Source organism: Talpa occidentalis, unplaced genomic scaffold (genome assembly GCF_014898055.3).
Source record: "Talpa occidentalis isolate TD23 unplaced genomic scaffold, MPIMG_talOcc4v2.1 talOcc4.5, whole genome shotgun sequence".
NCBI lineage: Eukaryota > Metazoa > Chordata > Mammalia > Eulipotyphla > Talpidae > Talpa > Talpa occidentalis.
In genome coordinates, this window is record NW_023604861.1 from 117,263,090 (window position 1) to 117,288,010 (window position 24,921).

At 43.1% G+C, this 24,921-nt stretch overlaps 1 protein-coding gene across 2 annotated transcripts in view; it reads right to left on the minus strand.

Moving 5' to 3' along the window:
- Nucleotides 1-24,921, minus strand: part of GALM (galactose mutarotase) — a 63,798-nt gene that overhangs the window by 21,457 nt on the left and 17,420 nt on the right. For both annotated transcript variants that reach the window (XM_054701196.1, XM_037528205.2), the window contains 2 exons: nt 18,871-19,077; nt 14,807-14,888 (listed from right to left, as the gene is read on the minus strand). In XM_054701196.1, the coding sequence (XP_054557171.1) occupies nt 14,807-14,888; nt 18,871-19,077 (289 nt within the window). The remainder of the gene's footprint in view (nt 1-14,806; nt 14,889-18,870; nt 19,078-24,921) is intronic.

A 24,921-nucleotide genomic window follows, 5' to 3' on the forward strand; every position in this document is an offset into this window, starting at 1 on the left:
GTAGTTTTCAGGTGAGAAGGTAATTTTGCACTTCATGGCTGGGCCCAAGGGAGGCATTTTCATGGCAGAGAATGTTCCGATCCTAGACTCACATCAAGATGGCACTTGGGGATTTGCTGCCAGTAGAAAGTTCAACTCTCATTTACCCACTGTTTGTCTCTAGCCTCTAGTCTTCCAGCAAGGGCTCTCCTGTGAGGCCTCTCTCCTGAGGGCTGCCATGCAGCACATAAGGGCTATAATGGACGTCATGGCAGGAGCCTCTCCACAGCATCCATCATAGCCCTCAGGGGCTTCACCAGCTGCCTGGGCCCACTTGTCAATGACTTGAGTCACTTGGTTTCTCTCATTACCCTGCTCTGCATCCTGCTCCCTTGCCCCTCCCACCCAACAGAACCCCAACTTTTGATCATCCCACAATCCACCGCTCTCCACTCCATGCTGCTAAGAGAAGCTAGAGAGAACCCCAGAAACACCAACTGAGTCCACCACAAATTCAGGATTTCAATCCTCACCTGGATTCTCAGTGCCCTTTAAGCGAATATTTAACTAGTCCTCTCCTACTAAAAGCCATTTTCCTTGACCCTCCATCATTTAGTTGATATTAGTCTGAAATTTTCACAGGAATTACACCATGCCTGGCCAGAGGCTAATTTTTTAAAAAAGATTTATTAATTTATGCATACAAGAACTGGGGTACAGGCCAGAGGTGGGGAGGGGTGAGAGGATTCACCAGAGATAGAGTGGGGAACAGAACAGGCAGAATGACTGAAATATACTGTTGAGGGGAGCAGCGGGCGAGTCAGGTCTGCTGTGCCGTGTGGGTAGCTCCCTGGCCAGGGATTGTGCTGCAGAGGTTGCAGACAGATTCACATTGCTGTGTTCAAACCCTTGCGCCACCAGGGAGTCCCCCAAGAGCTAATTTTTGAACTTTCTCCCCACCTAATTCCCACCTAGTTGGATGTTGTCTGCTAGTCCTGTGGCAGTGATGCATTTTCTAGGAGCTGTCCTCTTTCCTTTCCCAGCTTTTTGAAAGTACTTTCAATACCAGTGGCTTCCATTAGCTCACATGGGTGGTTTCCATGTTTGGAGTCCCTGGGCCTGGGCTAAATAGAGCAAATCCAACAGAATCTCTTGAGTGGAGCCTATGTTTCCTATATTCAAGCAAGTTGCTTGAGTTGGGAATGCTCCTTGGTCTGTACTCCTGACTCATTTTCAGTCACTCCTCCACCTGTCAGTCAGCTTCTACCGAAACCACTCTGGGAAATGAGGCAGCAGTAACAGCCATCCAGCCCAGGCCTCCCCAGCTTGATCTCTCTGGAGTACGGACTATAGTCACTCTTAAACTCTGGTCTCCTTTCCTTCTTGGACTTCCATCTCTCACCATCTTCTCTGGCACCTTTGGTGTGAGCTTCTCTTGCATATTAGTGGGCATTTCCTCGCACCCCTTGGTCCTCAGACCAATGCTCTTCTCAATCTATGGTCCTTTCCTGAGAAATAAATGTGACTCAATCCACAAAGTACATGCTGATTTATAAGTCCTGCTTTGGTTTCTCATAACATCGTTCTCATGTGTCCAACTGCTTGCCGGACACCCCCACCTGGATGCCCTACAGGCATCTTAACCACATATATGTCTGAGTCCAAATCCACAGTTCCCACATCACCCCCCCATCCTTCACCTACACCTCTGCCAGCCCCTCCTCTAGTTACTACTCACTGAACAGCTCTTCCTCGGCTGCCCAGGGGCTGCCCTGGAAATCCAGGGATCATCATACAGCCTTCCTGCTTCCTCATCTACTATAGTTAGCTCAAGTCTCTTAATTTTTACCTCTTAAATATTACAAAACTGCATTTTTCTTCCTGACCCTTAGCTTAGGTTCTCCTCATCTCTTGCTTGGACTATTCAAATAGACATTTAACTGATCTCTAGTCAAGCTCCATTCCCAACAGTTGCTGAGCATTTGGATGTGCTGATCTTGCACAGTCACTCCTGTGGCTTAAAGAGCTTCAGCAAACTTCTATGAGCTAAGATAAAATCCTGGTTCCTAAGGAGGGCACAAAGGCTCGTCGTGACTATGCCCAACTGCAGGGCTGGGACCAGGTGAGGCAAGTGAGGACCCAGCATGAAAATTTTAGGAGACGCTCTAAGGTGCTGACACTGCAGGTGCATAATAACCCCCGGTGCTGCTTTACATTTTGCAGCCTAGGTGCCTCATCTTTCTTGCCTTAACACAGCAGATTCTCCACTGCCCATGAACTTCTCAAGGGCAGAGATGGCGTCTGGTCATTTTTCTATGGCAGTGCCACAGGCTTGATGCAGCCTTCAGTAGGTGCTCCATACATGTCAGCTGAAGGGAACACAAGTCTGTTCAGGGACTCAGAGTCAGCCTCAGGCCCACAGTGCAAAGCAAAGCTACCTGCCAGCCCCTTCTGGATGGGGTGGCCTCTAAAGATTGCTGTGCACCAGGTGTGAACTAGAGTCATGTCCTGTCTAGATTTCAGGGGTGGGGGAAGGAGTAGATACAAAACCACCAGCTCATCAGGGTAGTAGGCACAGTTCTAGCAAGTAATTCCCCTTCTGACAAATTTACTAGATATTAATTAGTCTGAAATTTTCATAGGAATTACACAATGCCTGGTCAATTACTAACTTTTGAGTTTTCTCCCTGCCAAATTTCCACCACATTGGCTTGTTTGCCAGTCTTATAGCAATGGTGTGTTTTCTAGCAGGGAACACAAGTAGCTCAGGGAGTTATTCTGGAGCCTCATTAAACTGTTCTTGAGACCAGTGCCTAGAGAGAGATTCAGCAATGCGTCCTTTGGAGGGTTATCATTGCTACCCAGAGAGCTGCTTGGAGTTTCTGGATTGATTCTTCTTCAACCCAATTTAGGAGGGACTGTCATAGAAGAAACAGCTCTAAGGGAAGTAACATTCCTTAAGATTCAATATGAGAGTTTCACTTTTTTAGCCTCATTCAAGCATTTTCTTAACTGTGGCCTCGTTCCCTTGGGGATAGGACCTGTGCCATGTACATGGCTGGAGGTTTGCCAGGCAGGCAGGGTATACCTGATTTGTTCAACACTGCTTCTCCAGGGCTGGATTGTACCAGGCACGTAATAGGTACTTGATATCACCTGGTGATGGAAATGGGTAAAGCAGCCGCTTGAGGGACATGCTGGGACCTAGAGGGACAAGTCTTCAGAACCGCAGAGCTGAGGGTGACAATGAACCCCATGTTTGGCATTCCACTTATAGGGAGGTCTTTGGTGTGCCTGCCAGGCCCGGAATCCTGACCCCACCAAGGGTTGGTAGGTGCTGGAAGCCAATTTTATTCATCTGATCAAGTGAAAACAGGAAAGCTAGCCGCCCAAAGTGACTACTGTTACCTGCAATACTTAGGGCAATTCGAAACCTCCTCTACTTTGAGAGAAAAAGACCAGAAAGCGCTTGTGTGGATCAAGATGATGTAATCAACTAGCTCGGGGTTTTACACAGAATTTTAGGGGTACATGAATTCCTTGAAGTTCTTTCATCATCTTTCCAGGCATGCAAGGACCCCGGTTAAAAATATCTGGGTTAGAGGTTCTGTGGGGTCTTTGAAGCAGGGTTAGAAATTGACAGCCTCTCATAGTGTAACTGATGTTCTCTTCATCTAGTGAGATTTTACAGATTAGGTTAGGGAACCCAGACAACTTTTACAGCGAACGCCAGGGCATAGCTGGTGGGTAGCAGAACTAAGACTTGTACCCATCTTTTCTGAATTCCTGTCGTGCAAAGGTATTGCTCTCATATACTGCGTTTAAAAACAAATGCAAAGAAAGGAGAGGGGTGGGGAGACATTATAGTGGAGCAAGGAAGGAATAGTTGTTCCTGGCATATACAGATCAGCTCTTACTTGGTTTCATTTTTGTTTAGCATAGATTAGTTTTCTAGCTTCAAGCCAAAGAGACCAAGTTGGAAGTTCCCTTCTGGTTCCCTACTTTGATGTGAGAGATCATCTGATAAAGACTTGTACACGCAAAGATTAAGGAAGACTGGGCACCTAATAAACTAAACAGTTTGTCAATACAAAAACCCTAGAACAAATAACTATCTATTGTTCCCAGGAAGAGGAGGAAAGATTTCTAAGGAAAAAGTATGAGTGTTGCAGAGAGAGAGTAGGAGTTTATGCAGCAATGGTTGGTTCTATAGGTGGGAGGCAGGCAGTAAAACTATGTGGGTGTGAGGGCAGCATGTTGGGAGGTGTGCCTGGGAGCCGTCTGAGTTTTTTTTTTAAGCTGGTGAGTATCAAAGTAAGACTTACATTTTAGATAGATAACATTATAACCAGATGGAGGCAGAGGTAAAAGGATTTATTTTTCCAGTTTGCGAGATCTCTTCCCCAGATTTATGTCCCAATTTATGAAGCTCATAATATAAGCCAGGCACTGACCTAGAGAAAAAAAGATAGCGTAGGGCCTCCCTGGTGGTGCATGGAGTTAAGCACAGCACTGTGAAGCAATCCGCAGCCTCTGCAGCATGAGTTCGATCCCCAGCCGGCCAGGGAGATACCCACATGGTGCAGCAGACCACTCCTGTCTTGCCTGCTGCTCCCCTCAGCAGTGTACTTCAGTCAGTCTGCCTGTTCTGCTCCCCACTCTGTGTCTGGTGAATCCTCTCATACTCCCCCACACCTCTGGCCCTTACCCCAGTTCTTATATGCAAAGATAAATAAATCTTTTTAAAAAATAGCCTAAGCCAGATCCTAATAATAAAGTCATATAATCAATAATGTATTCTGAGGTGATAGATATGATAGGAGTTAAATAGTTAGGTGTTAAAAATCAGCAGGACCTGATGACTATTGGTGCTAAGGGTGGAGTGGTGGGGAGGAAGATATGGCACAAAGGGGAGACTGAAAAGGAAGGGAAGCGTGTCAATGAATGATTGAAACTAGTATTACGTCTAGAAGATTTTTAGGTAGTCAAAATGCTCATTATGATACCCAATTGATATCAATAATGATGGATGTATGTCATGTACCTTTGTCCAAACCCACAGGATGCACAACACAAAGACTGAATCCTAATGGAAACTTTGGATGATAGTGATGTGTAATTCCATCAATTACAACGAATGTAGGATGCTGGTGGGGGCTGCTACTGGGGGAGGCTGTGTGTATGTGGGAGCAGGGCATATATGGGAAATCTCTATGCCTTCCTCTCAATTTTTCTGTGAATCTAAAAAATTTAACTTTTATTAAAAAAATAAAAACAGCAGGGCCTGATGACTAATGTTATGGGTGGGTAGGGCAAGATGGAATGAAAAGGAGAAAGGAAACATATTGATGGATGGTGGAAACTAATCTTATGTCCAATATTTTAGAATTATATAAAGCCTAAAGGAATCTTCTGTAGGAGGCTCCGGAAAGATTAAAACACGTAGATCGAAACAGTCTTCATTTACACTATCTCTGAACCAGGAGAGTATTTCAGAATTTGTTATTTCTCCAAGGCAGAGACTTAGACCTGCCCTACGGAAGTAATTATAAAATCGACTGAATTGTAGGTTGAACCCAGAGAAGTTGAATAAAACACAGAGGTCTTGCTGGGCTTTTCTCCACAACTTTGTGGTAAGACCTTCCTACCAGAAATCTAATTTTATCAAAAGGGGGTTGCTTTCATGTAATTTTAGAATGAACTTTCAAACACGGAAAGCTGCAAGAACAGCAAGTGAGCACAGATGGGCTGGGAGACTGAGTGCGTTGGGTAAATTTTCAGAAAAAATAAAAGGTATGTTTCTCAAGAAAAAGGACTAAGATGAGATTTTATTAATGTGACTTTAAGAAGCAGAAAACCTCATCAAAGCATTCCTACTTGCTTTCTTAATTCCTTATCTACTGCTACAAAAGTCAAAGAAAGGAGGTACATGCAGCAAATGCCTCTGAGGCAGGCTGTGTTCACACTGTTGCAGACATCAGCGTGTTTCGCTGGGCCAGCTGCCCGGACCGCCTCCAAGTCTCACAGCTCTGCAAGGCGAAAGGGTGAAATATTTACAATTCTGGGAATGAATTAATCCCTGGAGAAACAGAAGGATCAAATATTCTCACCTGCTCACATTAGCCAGCTTATTACCTGAGCAGGAGGGCACAGGGACCAGTTTCCTCTTGCAGCCCAGGGCAGGGCATGGAACTCAAGCCTTGGACCTAAAAGCCTGGCACAGCAGTGCACAGATCTAGCACGGAAATGCTCCTCCCACCCCCTCACTCTGTGGACATCCATTATCTACCTGTCTTTCCTGGTAAATAGCTGCCAGGAGCTCTATCTATGAGAACCTGAAGATCTCCAATTATAGAGTGTGTGCTCATCCTCAGGAGTAGCAAATGCTCTGTGGGCTGCAATTTTTTTGTAAGCAGGGAAACAAAACTGCTCAGAAGAAGCAAAGCTACATAACTGATGACATGCGACTGACAGTTTAGCTGCAAACGGTGCTCCTGGTGTACAGGTGAGATGAGCTCTCAGCCTTGCAGAAATCTGCTCGTGTAGCTCTGACGCAGGGATCGGTTACCCCCCACCCCCACCTCAGAGCAAGGATCAAATGCTCCAAACCCCACTGCTGATGCTAAGTGCTTGGAGTATTTCTTCCAGAGCAGTAGCTTCAGAAGCTAAGTGGTGAATTCTATTCATTTGTCCAAAATATTCTCTCCCACCTCTTACCTCTCCTTTTCTTTGCATTTTTCTTTATTTTGTCAGTAGAAAAGCCAAGATGCAATCGAGACTTCAGGCCTAACAATATGCAGTTGCTTGCCTGCATTAGGAAACCTCCAGGCCTGATAAGATGGTAGAAATTTCCCATAGGGAAAATGGAGGTGATTTTAAGATGCTTGAATAGTAACCCCTATACCTCTGATACCCTTACACTTGCTGAGGTTTAACCATTGGGCTTTTGGAAAAGGGCAACTTTTTAATAGGTGAGAAAGAAAAGGCAAGATAAAGAAGTCACCTGATATAGGCTGTTGTCCTCCATACTTTACTGAAAGGATAAATATTCCTATAAAACAAATGTCAAGTTATCTATATCCCTTCTATGTAACAATGCCCAGTGAGTGAGTTGGTGACAAAATGGAGGACAGGATGCCACCTCTCCTCAAACACACATAGCCACAGGCACCCCTTTTACCAAGGGTGCCATATCACCCTATCACAGCCATGGTGAAGTAAGAATACCACATTTCCATGACAATGGGTTTTCCCATCTCCTGAAAAGTTACTTACTTAATGTCTGTAACCAAGGTGAAAAACACCCCCAAAGTTCAGATCTGCATCAGCATTTCCCTTAAGAACAGTTCAGGTTATAGCTTTCATGAAGGGCAAACATAAAGGAGATGAAAAGCAAATATAGGTCAAAATTAACAGACACAAAAGGCAGGAGCAGGGGACTGCTCGACATGTTTATGTCATAGAAAGATACGGGCTTCAAAGCAAGCTGAAAGGACTTGAATGAGAGTTAAGAGGAGGCTCACCAAATGAAGAGACAGAAACTACAAATTGTCAAATTAAGCATCTGTAACAAATCCACACAATACAAGGGATGTAGATGAGTTGATAAGAGGCCTCATGGTTAAAATGTTGCCCTGAGCTTCCTCCAAATCTGCCACAAATTCTCCTGCATGAGCCAATTTTCAGACATAGTTAGCTGCCATCTATTCTTGTGACACCAGGTGCAGTTTTGGGTTTCTTTTTTCAGTACAATGATGATGAGACAGACCTTTCCCCCCAGAAACTCTAAATAAATATAAGAATTTTATAACCATAGAGACAGATTTAAAAAACAAACACATAACCAAGGATGTTGGGTGGAAAGTCTAGGATGAGAATGGTGAGCAAAATAACTGTTATTGAGTAAAAGCCATTTATATGTAAAGAGGGCAAAATTTACTACAAACTTCTGCAGGGCTTTGCCAAAGCCAAATAACTGCTCTAGGGAAAGCCAGGGACAGCAACAAGGTCTAGAATGATCTCATCATCCAGCATTCTTCTAGTTAAACAAGGCAACTCACCATAAGTGAATGTTCTAAATCACTCAAAGCTGCCCTGGCACACAGTGAAGCTTTTCTTTTATTATGTTTGTGAATTTCCAATCAAAGCTGATTTTCCTATCATCATTAAGGGATGACCGACTTATATACTTAAAGAAAGTGAATCCTCAGTAATAAATTAATCATGAGAAGATTTTACAGATGAGAAAAGCAAGAACCAACAAGACAAGGGAAGTATCACCAACATTGTACTATGTTGTAACAGAGCAATGGCTACAAAGTTACTGAGGGGCACAGAGAATAATTTTTTGTTTTTATTGCATTGGTTTTTTTTTTTTAAGATTTATTTTTATTTATACAAGAACTGGGGTACAGGCGAGAGGTGTGGGGGTGAGAGGATTCACCAGAGGCAGAGTGGGGAACAGAACAGGCAGATGGAACCGAAAACACTGCTGAGGGGAGCAGTGGGCGAGACAGGAGAGGTCTGCTGCACCATGTGGGAATCTCCCTGGCAGGCCGGGAATCGAACCCACACTGCAGAGGTTGTGGACAGCTTCATAGTACTGTGCTCAAGTAGTTGTTCCTTTTCCACATTCCCTTCTGTGTCAGTCCAATGAGACGTGACATTTAAGTTCATACTCTTTAGTTTTAGGAAATCCTCTTAGGTCTTGCTCTTTTTTTCCCCCTTTTATTTAAAAATAAAATTTCTTTTTAAGCCTAGTTTTCTGTTCCTTTGCAGAGAAATAGGCATAAATTGAAGAGGAGAAATAGGGAGGAGATAGTAAGAGAAGTTGTGAGGACCTGCAGAAAAGGTGGCAAAAAAAATGGGATGTGGTAACTGTCAAAAGTTTTTTGTTTTGGTTTACTTTCCGCTCTTCAATATATGTTGATCTTAACTATAGTCAAGAAATTAATCTACTTTTCTTTCTCCTTTCCTGTTTTCTGCTCTCCCTACCCCACCCCACCCCAAACTCTTTTTAAGACATCTAACCACACTATAAGGTCTGTAGAGCACAGCTCTATTAAGAGCCTGAGTTGTAATACCAGACTACCTAGGTTTGAATCCCAAATTCCCACAACTTTTAACTGGACGATCCTCAGTAAGTTACTTCAATTCCATGTGCCTCAGTTTCCACATCTATTATAAGAAAAATTAAGAGAAACTACCTCAAAGGGTTGTGGGTTGTTTATTTATAAAATCCTCTCTGAAATGCAAGCTATTATTACCCTAAAACTTCACCTCTTCTCACAAACAATACCTTCCTTTTTCTCAATTCAACACAACTGCATCTCTAGATGTTGCCTATCAATCCCCAGAGCTCATACCAGAGTGAGACTGGACTAACAGGTTTCTTGCAGCATGTCTCAGGGAAGTGGCCTTGTGGTTCTGTCCAGTTCTGGCTGATAAGTAGAAGCTTGAGACTTCAGCTCTACCTGTGAGTCTGCTTGGTGTGGATGGGCCTTGAATGTGGCCTACAGGGCCCCCCCCAGGGATTGCAGTCTGGTTCCTATCTGACAGGCCCCATCAGCTCTTCAGGCCCATTCAGTTTCTGCCTGCATAACCTGAAGGCTCCAGTAGCCTGGAGATAGTCCTCTTGCTTCCCACGCAGCCCAAACCTGTCCATCTCCATCCAGAACACCCTTCTCCCCTTTGCTGATTGGTAAAATTCTACTTGTCCTTCCAGATTTGATGTAACTCACATCCCTCTATCTGGGAGTCCCTAGACAGGGCTTTCCTCTGTACCAAGTCTCCATGTTATACCTATCCTGCCATTGTCCAGGTTAATAGATAATATTCTGGCTGACTTCCCCCTAGGCTGAACTTCTAGCAGTACAGGGGAAGCATTTCTAATTGACCAAAGGAGGGGAAGGCCCTCTGAACTCAGAATTAAGTGACTTGCTCATGGGCTTTTGGTTAATGATAAGAGTCAGAAGAAATCTGGGCTCCTAGAGATTTGTTGCTGCTGGAAAGTGGGTCAGACGTGAATTCTTAGATCACTGAGCTGCAGAGTAGCAGTAACCACTCATTTTTTGGAGAAAGTTCTAAGGGAATCATACCATTAGCTTGTTTCTTAAGCATTTCTCTGAAAGGAGGAAGAAAATAAAACCTGTACTTTTAAGTGTCGCTGGGCAAATAGATACAACCTATGTAGGACTGGTTTACACATGGATAGCACTACTATGGATTTTTCATGAGTTCTGATATTATTACAACTTATTTACTTTATGCTAGAGTTCTAATGGCTTTGAAACATAATGGATATTGCAGTAAATGTTATTCCAGGAGCCCTGTAGAATCACAGAATGTTAGAGTTACAAGTGACCTCACAGATCAATTATTGGTTCTTGGTCATAAGTCCGTGATAAAATATTCATTGGTCTACAGAAAACTGAGATGTATTTTGATAAACTAATATCACATTTCTTTAAAACTAAGATGATTCAATTTACACAGCTGTTCTTTATTCTGAGATTAAAAATTCCCCATTTTTGTGGTGCTAAAATATTATTTCCTTGATGAAAAGATGGTGATTTATAAATGGTAGTTTGGGCTTTTAAAAAGAACCTGTCTCTGTTCCTCATTATTATCCCAATTAGTTTAATTAAAAATATTAATTGACTATAACAAACATATATTCCCAATTTGTTGTAACAGTTCTATATTTATGAGCACTTTCTTTTTTTTTTTTTTAACTTTTTTTTTTTATAGAGGCATGTTTTTATTTATTTATTATTTATTTGTTTGTTTTTTGTTTATACATGCACTGGGTACAGTCAGAAGCACGGGAGGGTGAGAGAATTCACCAGAGCCAGAGCGGGGAGCAGAGCAGGCAGAAGGACTGAAGTACACTGCTGAGGGGAGCAGTGGGTGGCAGGAGAGGTCTGCGCGCCCTGTGGGACCCTCCTCCGATGGCCGGGGAGCAGCCGGGGATCGAACCGGCACCACAGAGGCCGTGGGCAGCTTCGCAACCCAACGCTCAACCGCTGTGCCACCGGGGAGGCCCTATTTATGAGCACTTTCTAACTTGACAAAATGAGATGGGCAACCCATGTCTCATTTCCCCTAATTGTTTTTTCAAAGAAAATTTACTGATCCATAAAATCTAATGCGTTCAATGCCCTTCCTATTTGCAGAAAGAAAATGAAAGTCTAGAAAGGTTAAATATTAAAGCTTTTTACATAGTCCCCTGGTTGGCTGAAGGTCCCCTAGTTAGCTGACAGCAAAGTCAAGATGAGGATTAGGACTTGTACCTCACAGAGTTCAGAGAACTTACAGCCTATTTCATTGCACAGGTGTTCAAGATTCGCACAAAGTATAGAATTTGATCCTAACATCATTTGTGGTGCAGAACCAAATTCATGAACATGAATTTTACGTAGCCCATTAGATGGCATGCTAAGCTCTATGGGACTTTGCCACAATTATCTCTTATAATCATGACAAATAATCTTTATACAGCATGAATTATGCATTTTTGTCATTTTCATCTGATCAAAGCTCAAAAAGATAGCAGAAGATTTAGAAATAGACACAAATATGCACTTACTTTATTACTTTCATTTATAAGCTACTTAATTCATTTTCTGCCTTATCAGTCACAAAACAGCAGCTGCCACCACTTTTTCCTTACAGTTCACAACACTTAGTTTCAATGTAATAATTCTGCATTTAGGACAAGATGGGTCAGCTTACTCATACCCATCCTTTGAGCCATGTAAATATGAGAAGGTGACACTTATTACCAAGACAAACACAAACCCAGCCCTCGGGCCAAAATGATGATGCAAACACTTAGTCCATTTATCTTGATTTCTCATTACTAACTAGTCTAATTAGTTTTATAGTTACTGTATTTAAGGGAGTTCTTTCTTATTCCTGCTATAGACTAAAGTTGCTATTTAGAATGCAAACTCATATTCTTTCCTTTTTCCACATAAAAAATTTGAACTAGCAGTTATAAATACGATCCCATTATTTCAAAGAGGCTGAAATAAAACAAAAGCCCTTACCTGAAGTAACATGAATATCTAGTAAACTTAAATAAACATCTTACTTGGTCTTACTTTTTTTTTTCAATTTTTAAATCTGAAATAATGTTAGACTTACAGGAAGGCTGCAAAAACAGTACGTCTCTGTAAATCTTTCATCTACCCTTTCCTATGGTTAACATCTTACATAACCACAGCACAATGATCACAACTAAGAAATTAGCATTGGGGGCCTCCCTGGTGGTGCAAGGGGTGAAGGTGCAGCACCCAGCCAGGTTGCTGACCCACATGGCGCAGCAGACATCTCCTATCTTGCCCGCTGTTCCTCTCCTATCTTTCAGTCAGTCTGCCTGTTCTGTTCCCCGCTCTGTCTCTGGTGAATCCTCTCGCCCTCCCGCACATCTGGCCTGTACCCCAATTCTTGTATGCATAAATAAATAAATCTTTAAAAAAAGAAATTAGCATTGGATGGAGGGTGAGCAGAACATGTACACATATGGAACAGCAAAAATATACCCTCCCAAAAAAATTAAAATAAAAAGCAGACATTAAGTCTGGAACAATAGTATTGACTAAACTACCAGCGTTATTAGAATTTCATTAGTTTTCTAACTAAAGTCCCTCTTCTGGTATGTGATCCAATCCAGGACCCCACATTGCATTTGGCTGTCATAGCTTCTTGGTCGCCTCTATGACCATTCTCCAGCCTTTTTCATGACCTTGGCACTGTTGAAGAATACCGGCCAATTTTGTAGACAACCCTCAATTGCATTTATGTGATGTTTTTCTCCTGAAGGGAATTAGGTTATGCCTTTTTGACAGGCGACTACACAAATGGTGTGCTTTTTTATGTTGTGCAATGCATCATGCATTAGGGGCATGCAGTAGGGAGATGAAACGTTGACACATCTTATTACAGATGATGTAAACCTTGAAGATTTGGCTAAGGTGGTGCCCTTGGCTTCTAACTGCTCACATTCTGTCATTTGAAGCTCTTGATTGGAGCAGATGTGACAACTAAAACAGCAGTACCCTTGCATGGTGGGAATGAAGAGAAAAGTCTTCCTGACCATCTACCCATAGCTGCCATAGCAGGTGCCACAGAGAACGGGGCTTTGAACAGTGTCAAGAGGATGGAACACAGGACACAAGCAAGCTGACAAAGAAGCTCTGAGATGGCTTCTGAGAATTCGCTGTCAGACACAAGAAGGAGACTGGCCTGTCAAGAAGCAGCACCAGGGGGACCTTCCTGCCAGGTCAAGAGATGTTGATGCAAGGCTGTTTGGAGATTTCTTTCTAGTTTTCTGCTCTTATTTCCCTTCATCCTCTGCTGTTGTTTAGTTCTCTTAACTATGCCATCTACATTTACCTGATCTCTGATTTTGTAAGATCCTGATAAGAATATTTATCTACTGCTTTGGTAGAATTACTTAAATTTCTGTAAGTTGTCACAAATAACAGCAGTCCCTCCAGTTACTTTCTGTCACCCCTCTGCCCCCATGGAGGCAGCTGGGGGTCTGAAGAATGAAAACCACATCACTCAGTCCTGGAAATAACACATGAACCAAGGTTGTTGCTTTTTAAATTGAGATAGAATTCACATACCCAAAATTCACCTTTTTAAAGTACACAATTCAATGGGGTTTAACATATTTACTGATATACTAAATCACCACTAATTCCAGAATCTTTTCATCACCCCAAAGGAAATCTCTTACCCACTATCACTTCTCGTTCCCCACGCCCTCCACTAATCTACTTTCTATTTCTATGAATTTGCCTATTTAATTCAAGTTATTTTGAATTTATTTTCTTACATTGTTGTTAATCTTTGCCCAGTACTTGATTTCTCCCTTCCGGTGTAGTTCTTGTAGTTCTCCCACCACTATACCACTAGGGATCCATCACCATAGTCCCTTGTGTTCTTTCCTCCCTTGTCTTGATCCTTCACCCTCCCCTCCCCTGCTGTCTGCCTCAAATCTATGGTCAGCTTGTAAGTTCCATCTTTTTCCTAACCCTTCATTCGGTTTCTCTATATTCCACATGTAAGTGACACCACCCCATATATATTTTTCCTTCTGACTTACTTCACTTAGTATAATCCCTTCCAGCTCCATCCATGTTGCCTCAATGGTATGAATTTAGCTTTTTTGATTGCTGAGTAGTTGAATCAAGGTATTTTTCATCCCAAATAATAACCAAGATGATCTTCATTCAGTTAACTTAGGAGAAACACACACACACACACACGAGATTTGACTTTGGCACCTCCTCACCTTCTCTTTAGACACTCTGCACTCATGTTCTGCCCCACCCCCTTAACTGTGTTTCAGGCATGACTTACCTGCATTTGCCTTTTGTCCTTAGGGTTAAACCCATCTACCCTTCCCTTGTCCAACAAAACCACGTCACGTTGTGTGTGTGTTCTGTACGTGTGAGGTGATCTGGCAGGCAAGATGTATCTCTGCTAAGGTGCTCAGATGTAACTGTTCACATTTGAACAGAGAACACTGAGAGTCTAAGTCTCAGGTAGGATGACAATATGACCCAGTCTGTTGGGGACTCTTCTAGTTCATGCCTGTTGCCCTGGCTTACTTATTAAATAGCATCCCTTTTCTCTCTCAAAAGTGTCCTAGTCTGGGTATTTAATTATGTGGTCACCCAATCATAACCAAAACAAATGACTAATCATGGTAATTAATGCATTTTTGGCACATCAACAGGGAACTGAAATCAGATAAATCTCAATGCTCCTCAGATCAGCCCTTCATTGCCATAAAAAGTGTAACTTCACCAACCTGTAGGAATGAGGTTTTCATCCACAGGCAAAAAAGCATCAGCTTCTATAGTGACTTCATGGTCATATATGTTTGAGGAACCCTGAGGAGGAAAAGGTAGAGAAAGAAAAGATTTAATGCTTAATTCAAAAAAGATAAACACATGCAATTTGCAGCAACATGGATGGTGCTGGAAGGGATCATGCTCAGCAAAATAAGCCAGAAAGAAAAAGAAAAATACCTGATGGTCTCACTCATAGCAGGAATCTAGAAAACTAAATAAGGGACCAGGAAAATAAATAACTATAAGAAAGTGAAAATCAAAATCAACAAAAAACTATGAACCAGAGACACTCTATGGGGGGTGGGGGCAGGGAGGGGAGGGATTGGGGTCAAAATAAGGGGGTTGCAATTGAATGGGGAATATAAAAATAAAAATTATTTTAAAAAAAGATTTAATGCTTAGCTTTATTTTATATATTTGCTTCATAACTTCTTCTGCTGAAATATTTTCAGGCATTGACAGAAACTTTAGAAATCCAATTTTACCTCTTGATTAATGTGTTGATTAAAATATTCACTTAGATACAGGTAGACAAGAACTCAAAATAGCAGCTGGTAAATTTGGAAGAAGATTTCAAGTGGGAATCCAGCATATATCTTCTTTTCTAAATGGGAGTATGAAGCTGAAAATTCAGTGAAAACAGTAGTTTGTAAGCCTTTTAGACTTTGGCTTGTTAGCATACAGACTTCTTCCACTCTCCTGATGGGCCAGGCACACAAGAGCAAGGGTTAGTGACCTGGAGCAAACTGGTGCTGATGGCCAAGTTATCGCCCCCAGGCTTACAAGAGGTGGGCTACCTGTCACCCCTGCTCTGGCCCAACTCCCTCCAAGAGCACCCACTCCTTGACACATGATAAAAACCCAGGAGTCAGAACCTGGATCCCCTCCTGATCAGTGGTCGGAAGACCTGGGGTCTAGTTGCATCTCTTGCTTAGAGGCTCCAAGGAAGTCTCCTAGTGTCCTAGAATCTCATTTCCTTGGCTGTAAAATTGGGCTGATGGTGGCCCTCCATTTTCCAGGGCTCTGGAGAGAACAGTTTAGTAAAGATACGTTGTGCTGCTTACAAACTAGAAAATACACATGTGTATTTCTAATAAAAAGGATTACTTTTTATGATTAATAGGAGCATATTTTAAAACCTCACAGCAGAAGATGTGGGAAGGGGATCTGATGAAGGCTTTTGCTTAGTAAATGTTCAAAAACAATTGATTCTCAATTGAATGTGATTTTGCCCCACAGGGCAGAATTTGACAGTGTCTAGACACATTTTGGGTGGTCACGACAGGGGTGGTAATGCTGCTGGTCTCTAGTGGGAAGAGGTCGTGAGTTCAACTAAGCACGCTACAATGTACAGAACAATCTCCCCACCCCCACAACAAGGAATTATTTGGCTCAAAATGTCAATGTTGCCAAAATTTGAGAAACCCTGAGCTAAGCTAAATGGAAGGGCTATTTGGTTCCTAAGGAGCACAAGCAATAAGAGGCAGAGGGCTGCGGGTTGCCTGGAAACAGATTCTATGCTCGGAAAGACTCAGGACACATAATCAAAAATAGCTGTCCTGAGGATAAAGGCCAAGATTTTAAAGACCGTGAGAATCTATGTCCAAACATAACAGAAATTGGTTTAATTACACTACAAGGAGGCTTGTGTCTGAAGAACTACGATTCTCTTGTATTCTCCCAGTGCATACATGATTGGCAGAGGCAGGGGTAGGTGGAGATAAGGTCAGGGCAGAGGCCTTTCCTTCCTCCACATGTTCCATCTTAGTCATTTCTTGGGTCACCCTTCTGGCCTAGGAAGGCCAGTCCAAAATGGGACGGGGCCATATCCCTGCCTAAGCAATCCCACACGAGAGGGCTCTCTCTCCTTAGGGGTACTAACAGTACCCCAGAAGCCTCTGGGACTGACCAGAACAGAAACGAGGGGAGGGACTTGGGGGCTGTTTCCTAGCTCTATTTGTTCAGTGCTCATATCAGTGCCGAGTTGTGTCCCATGTGTGACTATAGATCTTCCATGGTTACCTTGAGAGAAACCCATTGCAAGCTGAACATATCCTAAGTCAAAAATGCATTTAACACAGGTAACCTACACGGCATCTTAGCTTAACCTAGCCTCCCTTACATGTGCTCAGAACACTTCTACTAGCCTACAGTTGGGCAAAATTATTTAATATAAAGCTTATTTTATAAAAAACTGTTGAATATCTCATGTAATTTATTAAAAACTGCACCAAAAGTGAAAACCGTCGGAAGAGTGTTAGTTATGTACCCTTGTGATGGCGTGGCCAGCTGGGCTGAGGCTTGCTTCCGCTGCTAGCATCATGAGATAGTATTGTACTGAATATGGCTAGCCCAGGAAAAGATCAAAATTTAGAAATACCTGTCACTCCACATCCCTGTAGGATTAGAAGGGTGGCAAATTCTGGTCAGGAGATAAATGTTGAAACAGCCTCAGTGGACCTGTCATTCTCTTCACTGGACCCGCTGGCAGATGTGTTATTTCATGCACAATTTCTCTTTTTATTTCTGAATCTATTCCTCCTCCATACCCTCCCCCAATTGGAAAACAGGATGTCTTAAGTATACAAAAATGTGGAAAATAGTGAAAAATCAGCATAATCTACCTTCTACCTAAACCACTTGTAATTTGTCTATTTCTGTCAAGTTTCTGTCTGATCTTATTTTTAAAAGTCGGGCAGTGGGGGTGGTTCTTTATGTGCCTTACTGCAGAACTGCTTCTGGCTGGGCAAGTTTTGGTTTTTGGTTTATCTTTAAGGCCTCATGTAGGATGGTAGAAGGCCTTGAAGATAAAGAACAAAAAAGTGAATGGAGAACTTTTACCTCAAGGTAGGAAATCACGCCCGAGGGGTTCAAGGATAAAGGACAGTGTTAAGTCCTTCAGATAAAGAGGATGTAGCTGAGATAAACTACTAGCTTACTTTAGCTCACTTTTTTATTCTGTCTCATGTAGCAGGGTAATTTATTTCCATTAGGAGGAAATGGGTCATTTTGAGGATATATGCCATGGGCTCCTCACCACTCTGAGGGTGCCCATTTTAGGTGTCTTTCCAGACCTCAATCCCTGTGGTGAGCTAATTTTAAAGACTTTTTTAAAAAAATTTATTTATTTATGCATACAACTGGGGTGTAGGCCAGAGCTGCGGGGAGTGAGAGGATTCACCAGAGACACAGTGGGGAGCAGAACAGGCAGATTCACTGAAATACACTGCTAAGGGGAGGAGTAGGCAAGACAGGAGAGGTCTGCTGTGCCATGTGGGTGGCTCCCTGGCCGGAGATTGAACTCATATCATGCCACCATGGCTGGCGATAGCTTGATAGTGCTGAAACTTTAACCCCTGCACCACCATGGAGACCCTAATTTTAGGGTCTTTATCAACAGGTTCATAAAGTATTTCTAACAGTGGCTGACAAGACACAGGTAGCTATATTTATGAAATTGAGAATATGCCCACAACTCTAAAGAAGCTGGGTCTTCTAAGCCTAAGTTTAAGTCTTTCCACTGTTCTGCGCAGAGTCTGCCTGACCTGCAGAAGCTCTGGGGCGAGCTGGGTGGGCTGCACTGTGACAGCACAGGCTGAGACCAGGGGGGCTGGGTCATGCACATTTCCTAAGCTCCAAGGATGGAAAGTGACTGAGTAGAAAGCAATTTGGGTGGGTAGGAGTGGAACAGGGGCATCAAATGTGAGTACACCTTACATTCAGATGAGAGGGAATCCCTGAAATATCTAGCTATTTGTCTGAGCATGTGAGAAACAGGTAATTGTCTTGGCAGTACAATGTACTCATTCGCTCCTCCATAACTTTCATTTATTGAGTACCTACCATGTGCCAGATGATCTGCTGGCACTTTTTATCATCTTGGGGGTAATCCCATTACCAGAATAATTCCATACTGGGGTTGTTCTCTCTAGTCTCTCCCCTAGGTCATTCCACAAAGCACCAGAGAGGAGAAAAGAGGAAATTACACTTTATATTCCAGCAGGAGAGCCAGTTCACTTACCTGACCTGCCAGGTTGAAGTAGGAATGGTTGGTTAGGTTGACAGGTGTGGTCTGACTGGCCTGTGCGCGATAGTTGACCACCAGCTCCCCACCGTCCAGCGTGTATGTCACCCAGACTTTCAACTCTCCAGGGTAGCCCTCCTCACCGTCTGGACTGACACGTGAGAACTGGACACCATTTGACAGCACTTGAGGGGTCCAGAGGACCTAGGAAAAAGTGTTTTCAAAGCTGGTCAGTCACTCCAGTCCCAAACTATATGCCACATTTTGGTATCAAAGAACTGATTCCAAGAAAGGAGGTGATTAGACAGTCATCAAGGGTTTTGATTAATGGCCTGGATTTAAATTATTCAAAAATTTATTTATGCCTAAAAGTGACTTCCGAGAGAGAAGATTTTTTTTTCCTCTTACCTACTCTCATTTCCCACACACTTCCTTTCTAAATTTGCATGTATGTGTCTGCAGTATTTCTTCTTCCCCTTCTTTAATTTTTTAAAATTATTTTATTTTGTATATTTTTTACATCATTTTTCATTTTTGCACAATGTATGCATTTTCATCTTGGTGATAGTCCCCATACAATTCCCACCCCCCTTGTTTTCATCCTACTCCCTCCTCCCCCCATAGTGTGTCTCTGGTTTATAGTTGCTTGTTGATTTTGATTTTTACTTTATTATAATTAGTCTTTTTCCTGGTCCCTTATTTAGGTTTTCTAAATTCCTGCTATGAGTGAGACCGGTATTTTTCTCTTTCCTTCTGGCTTATTTCACTGAACATGATCCCTTCCAGCTCCATCCTAAATGTGATATCCTAATATCTGCTAAGAGAATTAAAAATAATCTAAACAAATCAGCCCCTTCTCCTGGGGCTAGAAATATTTGTAAAAACACTCCAAAGTTCTCTGTGTTCTCTGGGCAGAGTTCCAAGTAACTAAGAAGGCGCTTGCTCCCCGAGGAAGAGTTTCTAGATCACAAGTGAAGAGTCCTCATCTGGGGCCGGGTTCTGCCCTCACCCCTTCACTCCCTTATGCGGGGGTGGTATTGTTCCCTCTTTGCTGACACCAGGTTCCAGTTCCTGTTTGGACTGATTTTGGGGCATGTGGGTTGGCAAGTGTCTGGCTCAGAAATATGTCAGACCAGGCCTGGGTAAAAAAATGTGTAGATCTTAAAAGGGACTTGACGGCCTCCCTGTTGGCGCAAGGGGTTTATCATTGCACTATGAAACAATCCGCAGCCTCTGCAGTGTGAGTTCGATCCCTGGCCAGAGAGTAACCCACATGGCACAGCAGACCTCTCCTGACTCACCCGCTGCTCCCCTCAGCAGTGTGCTTCAGTCAGTCTGCCTGTTCTGTTCCCCACTCTGTCTCTGGTGGATCCTCTCACCCTCCAGCACTTCTGGCCTGTACCCCAGCTCTTGTGTGCCTAAATAAATAAATCTTAAAAAAGGAACTTGAATGCCAAGAAGAAAGTGCTAGTTCAGGAGGTCCAACTCCAGCAGTGCCTGCTGAACACACTGCCTCATTAGCACTTGAGGGCCGCCTTTACAACCTTGTTCTCAGTGATTTTCTTCTTTGTTAGACCCTGTGCTGCCTTAATGCACACACAGGGACACAAGCTCAGGATGACCCAACTTTTGCAGTCCCCTCACCTTTTTCCCTCTTTCTTGCAGCCACATGCAAGATTCTAACAGTGAAGTTTTGGTGTTAGGTTAGTAAAATGACCTGTAATTAGTTGTTGCTCCCTTCTTCTTTGCTCTGTCTCCGGTGGATTCTCTCACCCTCCCGCGTTTCTGATTGTACCCAGAGCTTGTACAAATAAATAAATAAATAAATCTTTAAAAAAAAAAAAGATTTATTTATTCATACAAGAACTGGGGTACAGGCCAGAGGTGTGGGGAGTGAGAGGACTCACCAGAGACAGAGTGGGGAACAGAACAAGTGGATTGCCTGAAATACACAACTGAGGGTAGCAGCGGGGAGACAGAAGAGTTCTGCTCTGCCACGTAGATTTCTCCCTGGCCACTGGGGATTGAACTCGTGCTGCAGAGGCTGGGAGAGCTTAACAGTGCTCTCTTTAGCCCCTGTGCCACCTGGGAGGCCCTCTAGTACCTTTTTCACAAGAAATATTAATGTGTTTTTGTATAACTTGTCAGACAAACAATGCTGATTTTGCAGCTTAGCCATTATAATTCTGTTGAAACCTTTGGGACTAAATTATGTTATTTCAGAAAAACTAAAATCTAGAAGCCAAGAACAAAAGAGCCTTTATTTGGGAGCTAGATTTGTTCCTGGCTCCCTGTATGACTGTGGGTATTAGAAAAAAGATCTTGAAGCTTTCTTCTTTTTCTAGAAAATACTGTTTTAAGAATGGCAAGAAAAATATAAAGAAGAATAGTTTTCTAAAAGCTTTCTGCTTTAGGAATAGGGACAGGAATCTTGTGTTAACATCTCAACTTTGCCTTAGGGGCCTCAACTTACACTTCTAGGGAAGGGAAAGCCAATATCTATCAAGTGTCCATTATGAGCAAGGCACTTTGCTAGAAACTTGACACACACTGTCTCAGAGCTAACTTAAAATTGGTACCATTATTTGTATATAATGATGAGTATGCTGAGACTCAGAAAGGAGAAACTGTGCCTATTCCCTCGTTTTATATGATAAGAGGACAAGGTGACCCCCAGTCTCTTAGGGAAGGCCTGAGGTCACTAGTAAAGGAAACTTTGCAGTCACAAGACCACCATTAGTTGAGTGCCCACCAGTCACTGACCAGGTACTTTACATAAATGATTTTATAAGGTTAGGGTTTGAAGCAAATGAAATCGCCATCTTGGAATGGCAAAACTGTTAAACATTGGGCCTCCCCTGGTGGCGTAGCAGTTGAGTGCTGGGCTGCAAAGCTGCCTGCAGCCTCTGCAGCACCCCCAATTCCATCCCCCGCTGCCAGCGAGGGGCCCACATGGCACGACAGACCTCTCCTGCCGCACCCACTGCTCCCCTCCGCAGTGTATATGGTCAGTCAGCCTGTTCTGTTCCCCGCCCTGGCTCTGGCGAATTCTCTCACCCCCTCCCACGCTTCTGACTGTACCCAGTGCTTGTATAAATAAATAAATAAATCTTTAAAAAAAACAAACAAACAACTGTTGAACATCAGTTATTTCATATGACTCCAAGAAATATTATTACCCCCATTTTATATGCAGACTGAGCAGACTGAGTTCAGTGGCATTAACTTGCCAATGCCCACCTCCCACATCTCAGGAAAGTAGGGCCCTTTTATAGTTCATGCCTATTGTTTTAAAATGAAAACAAAAACCGAAAAACAACTTTATTTGAAGTCCACATGTAATGAATGACAGAGCTATGATTCAAACTTAGGTCTGACAATCTATATCCTTCCACAGCTTAGTTTAAGTCACTTTTTTGTCCAATTCTCCATTTTCAACAGAAGTGTTGAGGCTAAACACTGTTATTCCAAATAAACTTCAAAGACAGTAACATCTGGGGGCTACGGTGGGCTACAGGAGTGGCCTGTAACACAGGCTCTGCCCACCCACTCCTGGCATGGCCTGCATCTTTTCTTTTTTTTTAAGATTTACTTTTATTTATTTATGCACACAAGAACTGGGGTATAGGGCAGAGGTGTGGGGGGTGAGAGGATTCATCAGAGACAGAGGGGGGAGCAGAATAGGCTGAAATACACTGCTGAGGGGAGCAGTGGGCAAGAAAGAAGAGGTCTGCTGCGACACGTGGGTCAGCTCCCCGGTTGGGTATAGAACTCATGCTGCAGTGGCTGGTGATATGCCGCGGACCAGCACAGCAGTAGACAGTAGACGATGAGGCCACCTCAGGGTTGAGAGAAGCGTGCAGGGTGGTCAGGGCGTCGGCGAAAGAAATGACAAACAGACACACTTCAAGAGTGAAAATCTGAGTGTAATTTTCTTTAAGTTTGTGACCAGTATATATATGTTTTCCAAAAGCACAGGAATGACTATCAATGAAATTAGCTTGCTCATGGGCTCAGTCTATCACCATCAGGGAGGTGATCTACATAACAAACAATGACCATTATAGAAGAAAGGAGGAAGTTTAGAAAGACAGATAAGGGATTAAAGTTTGTAGTTCTAGAAAGACGGGATAAGATTTTTAGCATTCTTGTAGTGGTTCTTGGTGGTCGTTATCTATTGATAAGCTTCTGCCATTTCAGGGAACTTCCGCTGCACTTCCTCTGCTTCAGGCTGTTCTCCCCGCGCACTGGTTGCCCAGCCGGATCTAGGGACCGTGGCGAAAGCCATTCCTAAAGATCACTGCGGGGGGAGGTGCAGCAGGTAGGGTTTTGCTGTTCTTCCCCTGCGCGCTGGTTGCCCAGCCGGACCTAGGGCCGGTTAGCCCTAAAGGTCACTGCAGGGGGAGGTGCAGCAGTGATAGCTTGATAGCACTGAGACTTTAAGCCCTGCACCAGCAGGGAGACCCTGGCTTGGATCTCTCTTATTGATGTTACATTTGCCAGGAAGGGGAGCTCAGCAGGAGTGGAGGTTTGTGCCTTCACCTACGGTGAAAGCAGCTGGTATTTGAAACAAATTCACTGACCTTAGTAAAAAATTAATTTTGTACCCTAATTATCTCCCAGAAATGTTGATCTTTCAAGGCACTTAAAATATAAACACTGTCTTATGTCTGATTAAAACAAAAAAAATTCTGAAATAGGAAAATTTTAGAAATATAATATTTGAATACTAGCTCAGTTTTCCTCCTTTAGAAGGACACAATGGAAAGATTTTTGTGTAAACCAATATTATCAGGTAAACATAATTCATGGAAAGTATATCCCCTCTTCATGGGAGCATGCTCTGACTCAGTTTCCCTGTGAAAATTTCCAAATTTGTATCTCTTATATCATTTCTTTACCTGCTCCTATCATTTCTAGTCCTGTCAGTTTATTCAAAATTCATCTTTTAAAACATGTTGGGCCTCCCTGGTGGCGCAAGGGGTTAAGCACTGCACTATGAAGCAATCTGCAGCCTCTGCATCACGAGTTCAATCCCCGGCCTGCCAGGGAACAACCCACATGGTACAGCAGACCACTCCTGTCTCACCCGCTGCTCCCCTCAGCAGTGTGTTTCGGTCAGTCTGCCTGTTCTGTTCCCCATTCTGTCTCTGATGAATCCTCTCACCCCCTGCGTCTCTGGCCTATACCCCAGCTCTTGTATGCATAAATAAATAAATCTTTAAAAAAATTAAAAAATAAATAAAACAACACGTTAATATAAATAGAGAAGTATATACCTCCAAGCCATCAATTATTCCGTAATCGTTGAGATCAAATGCAACTTAAAGCAAAGCTCATCTAATAGTGCCGGAGTTACTATATCAAAACCCACTGTCCAAAGACTGTTAGTGGTTCTATAATAAGATTCCACACCCTTTCTCATCCCTCTCTGGTTGTTGCATTGCTATTCTCACCCATATCCACTTATTGAATAAAATGTTATTTTTTCATCGAGGGCAGCTCAAAATCTCACCTCCCCAGATGCTGTTAATTTGCCCATACCCATTTCTTTTTTTTTTTTTTAATTTTTTTTTTTTTTTTTAAGATTTATTTATTTATTCATACAAACACTGGGTACAGTCAGAAGCGCAGCTAGGGAGGGTGAGAGAATTCACCAGAGTCAGAGCAGGATGCAGAACAGGCAGAAGGACCGAAGTACACTGCTGAGGGGAGCAGCGGGCGGCAGGAGAGGTCTGCGCGCCATGTGGGACCCTCCTCCGGTGGCCGGGGAGCAGCCGGGGATCGAACCGGCACTGCAGAGGCTGCGGGCAGCTTCGCAACCCCGCGCTCAACCGCTGCGCCACCGGGGAAGCCCTGCCCATACCCATTTCTAATAGTACACCACTAATATCCAATATTATGAGACTTCTGTAGCCCCCTGTAACAGGCATGTTAGGGTCTGGCTCCTTCACTATATGCTAAGTCTCAAGAACCCTTATCCTATTATGCTCTATGGTTCACAGAAGGGGCTCAGGAGGCATTGAAAGATATGTGTACTCTCTATAT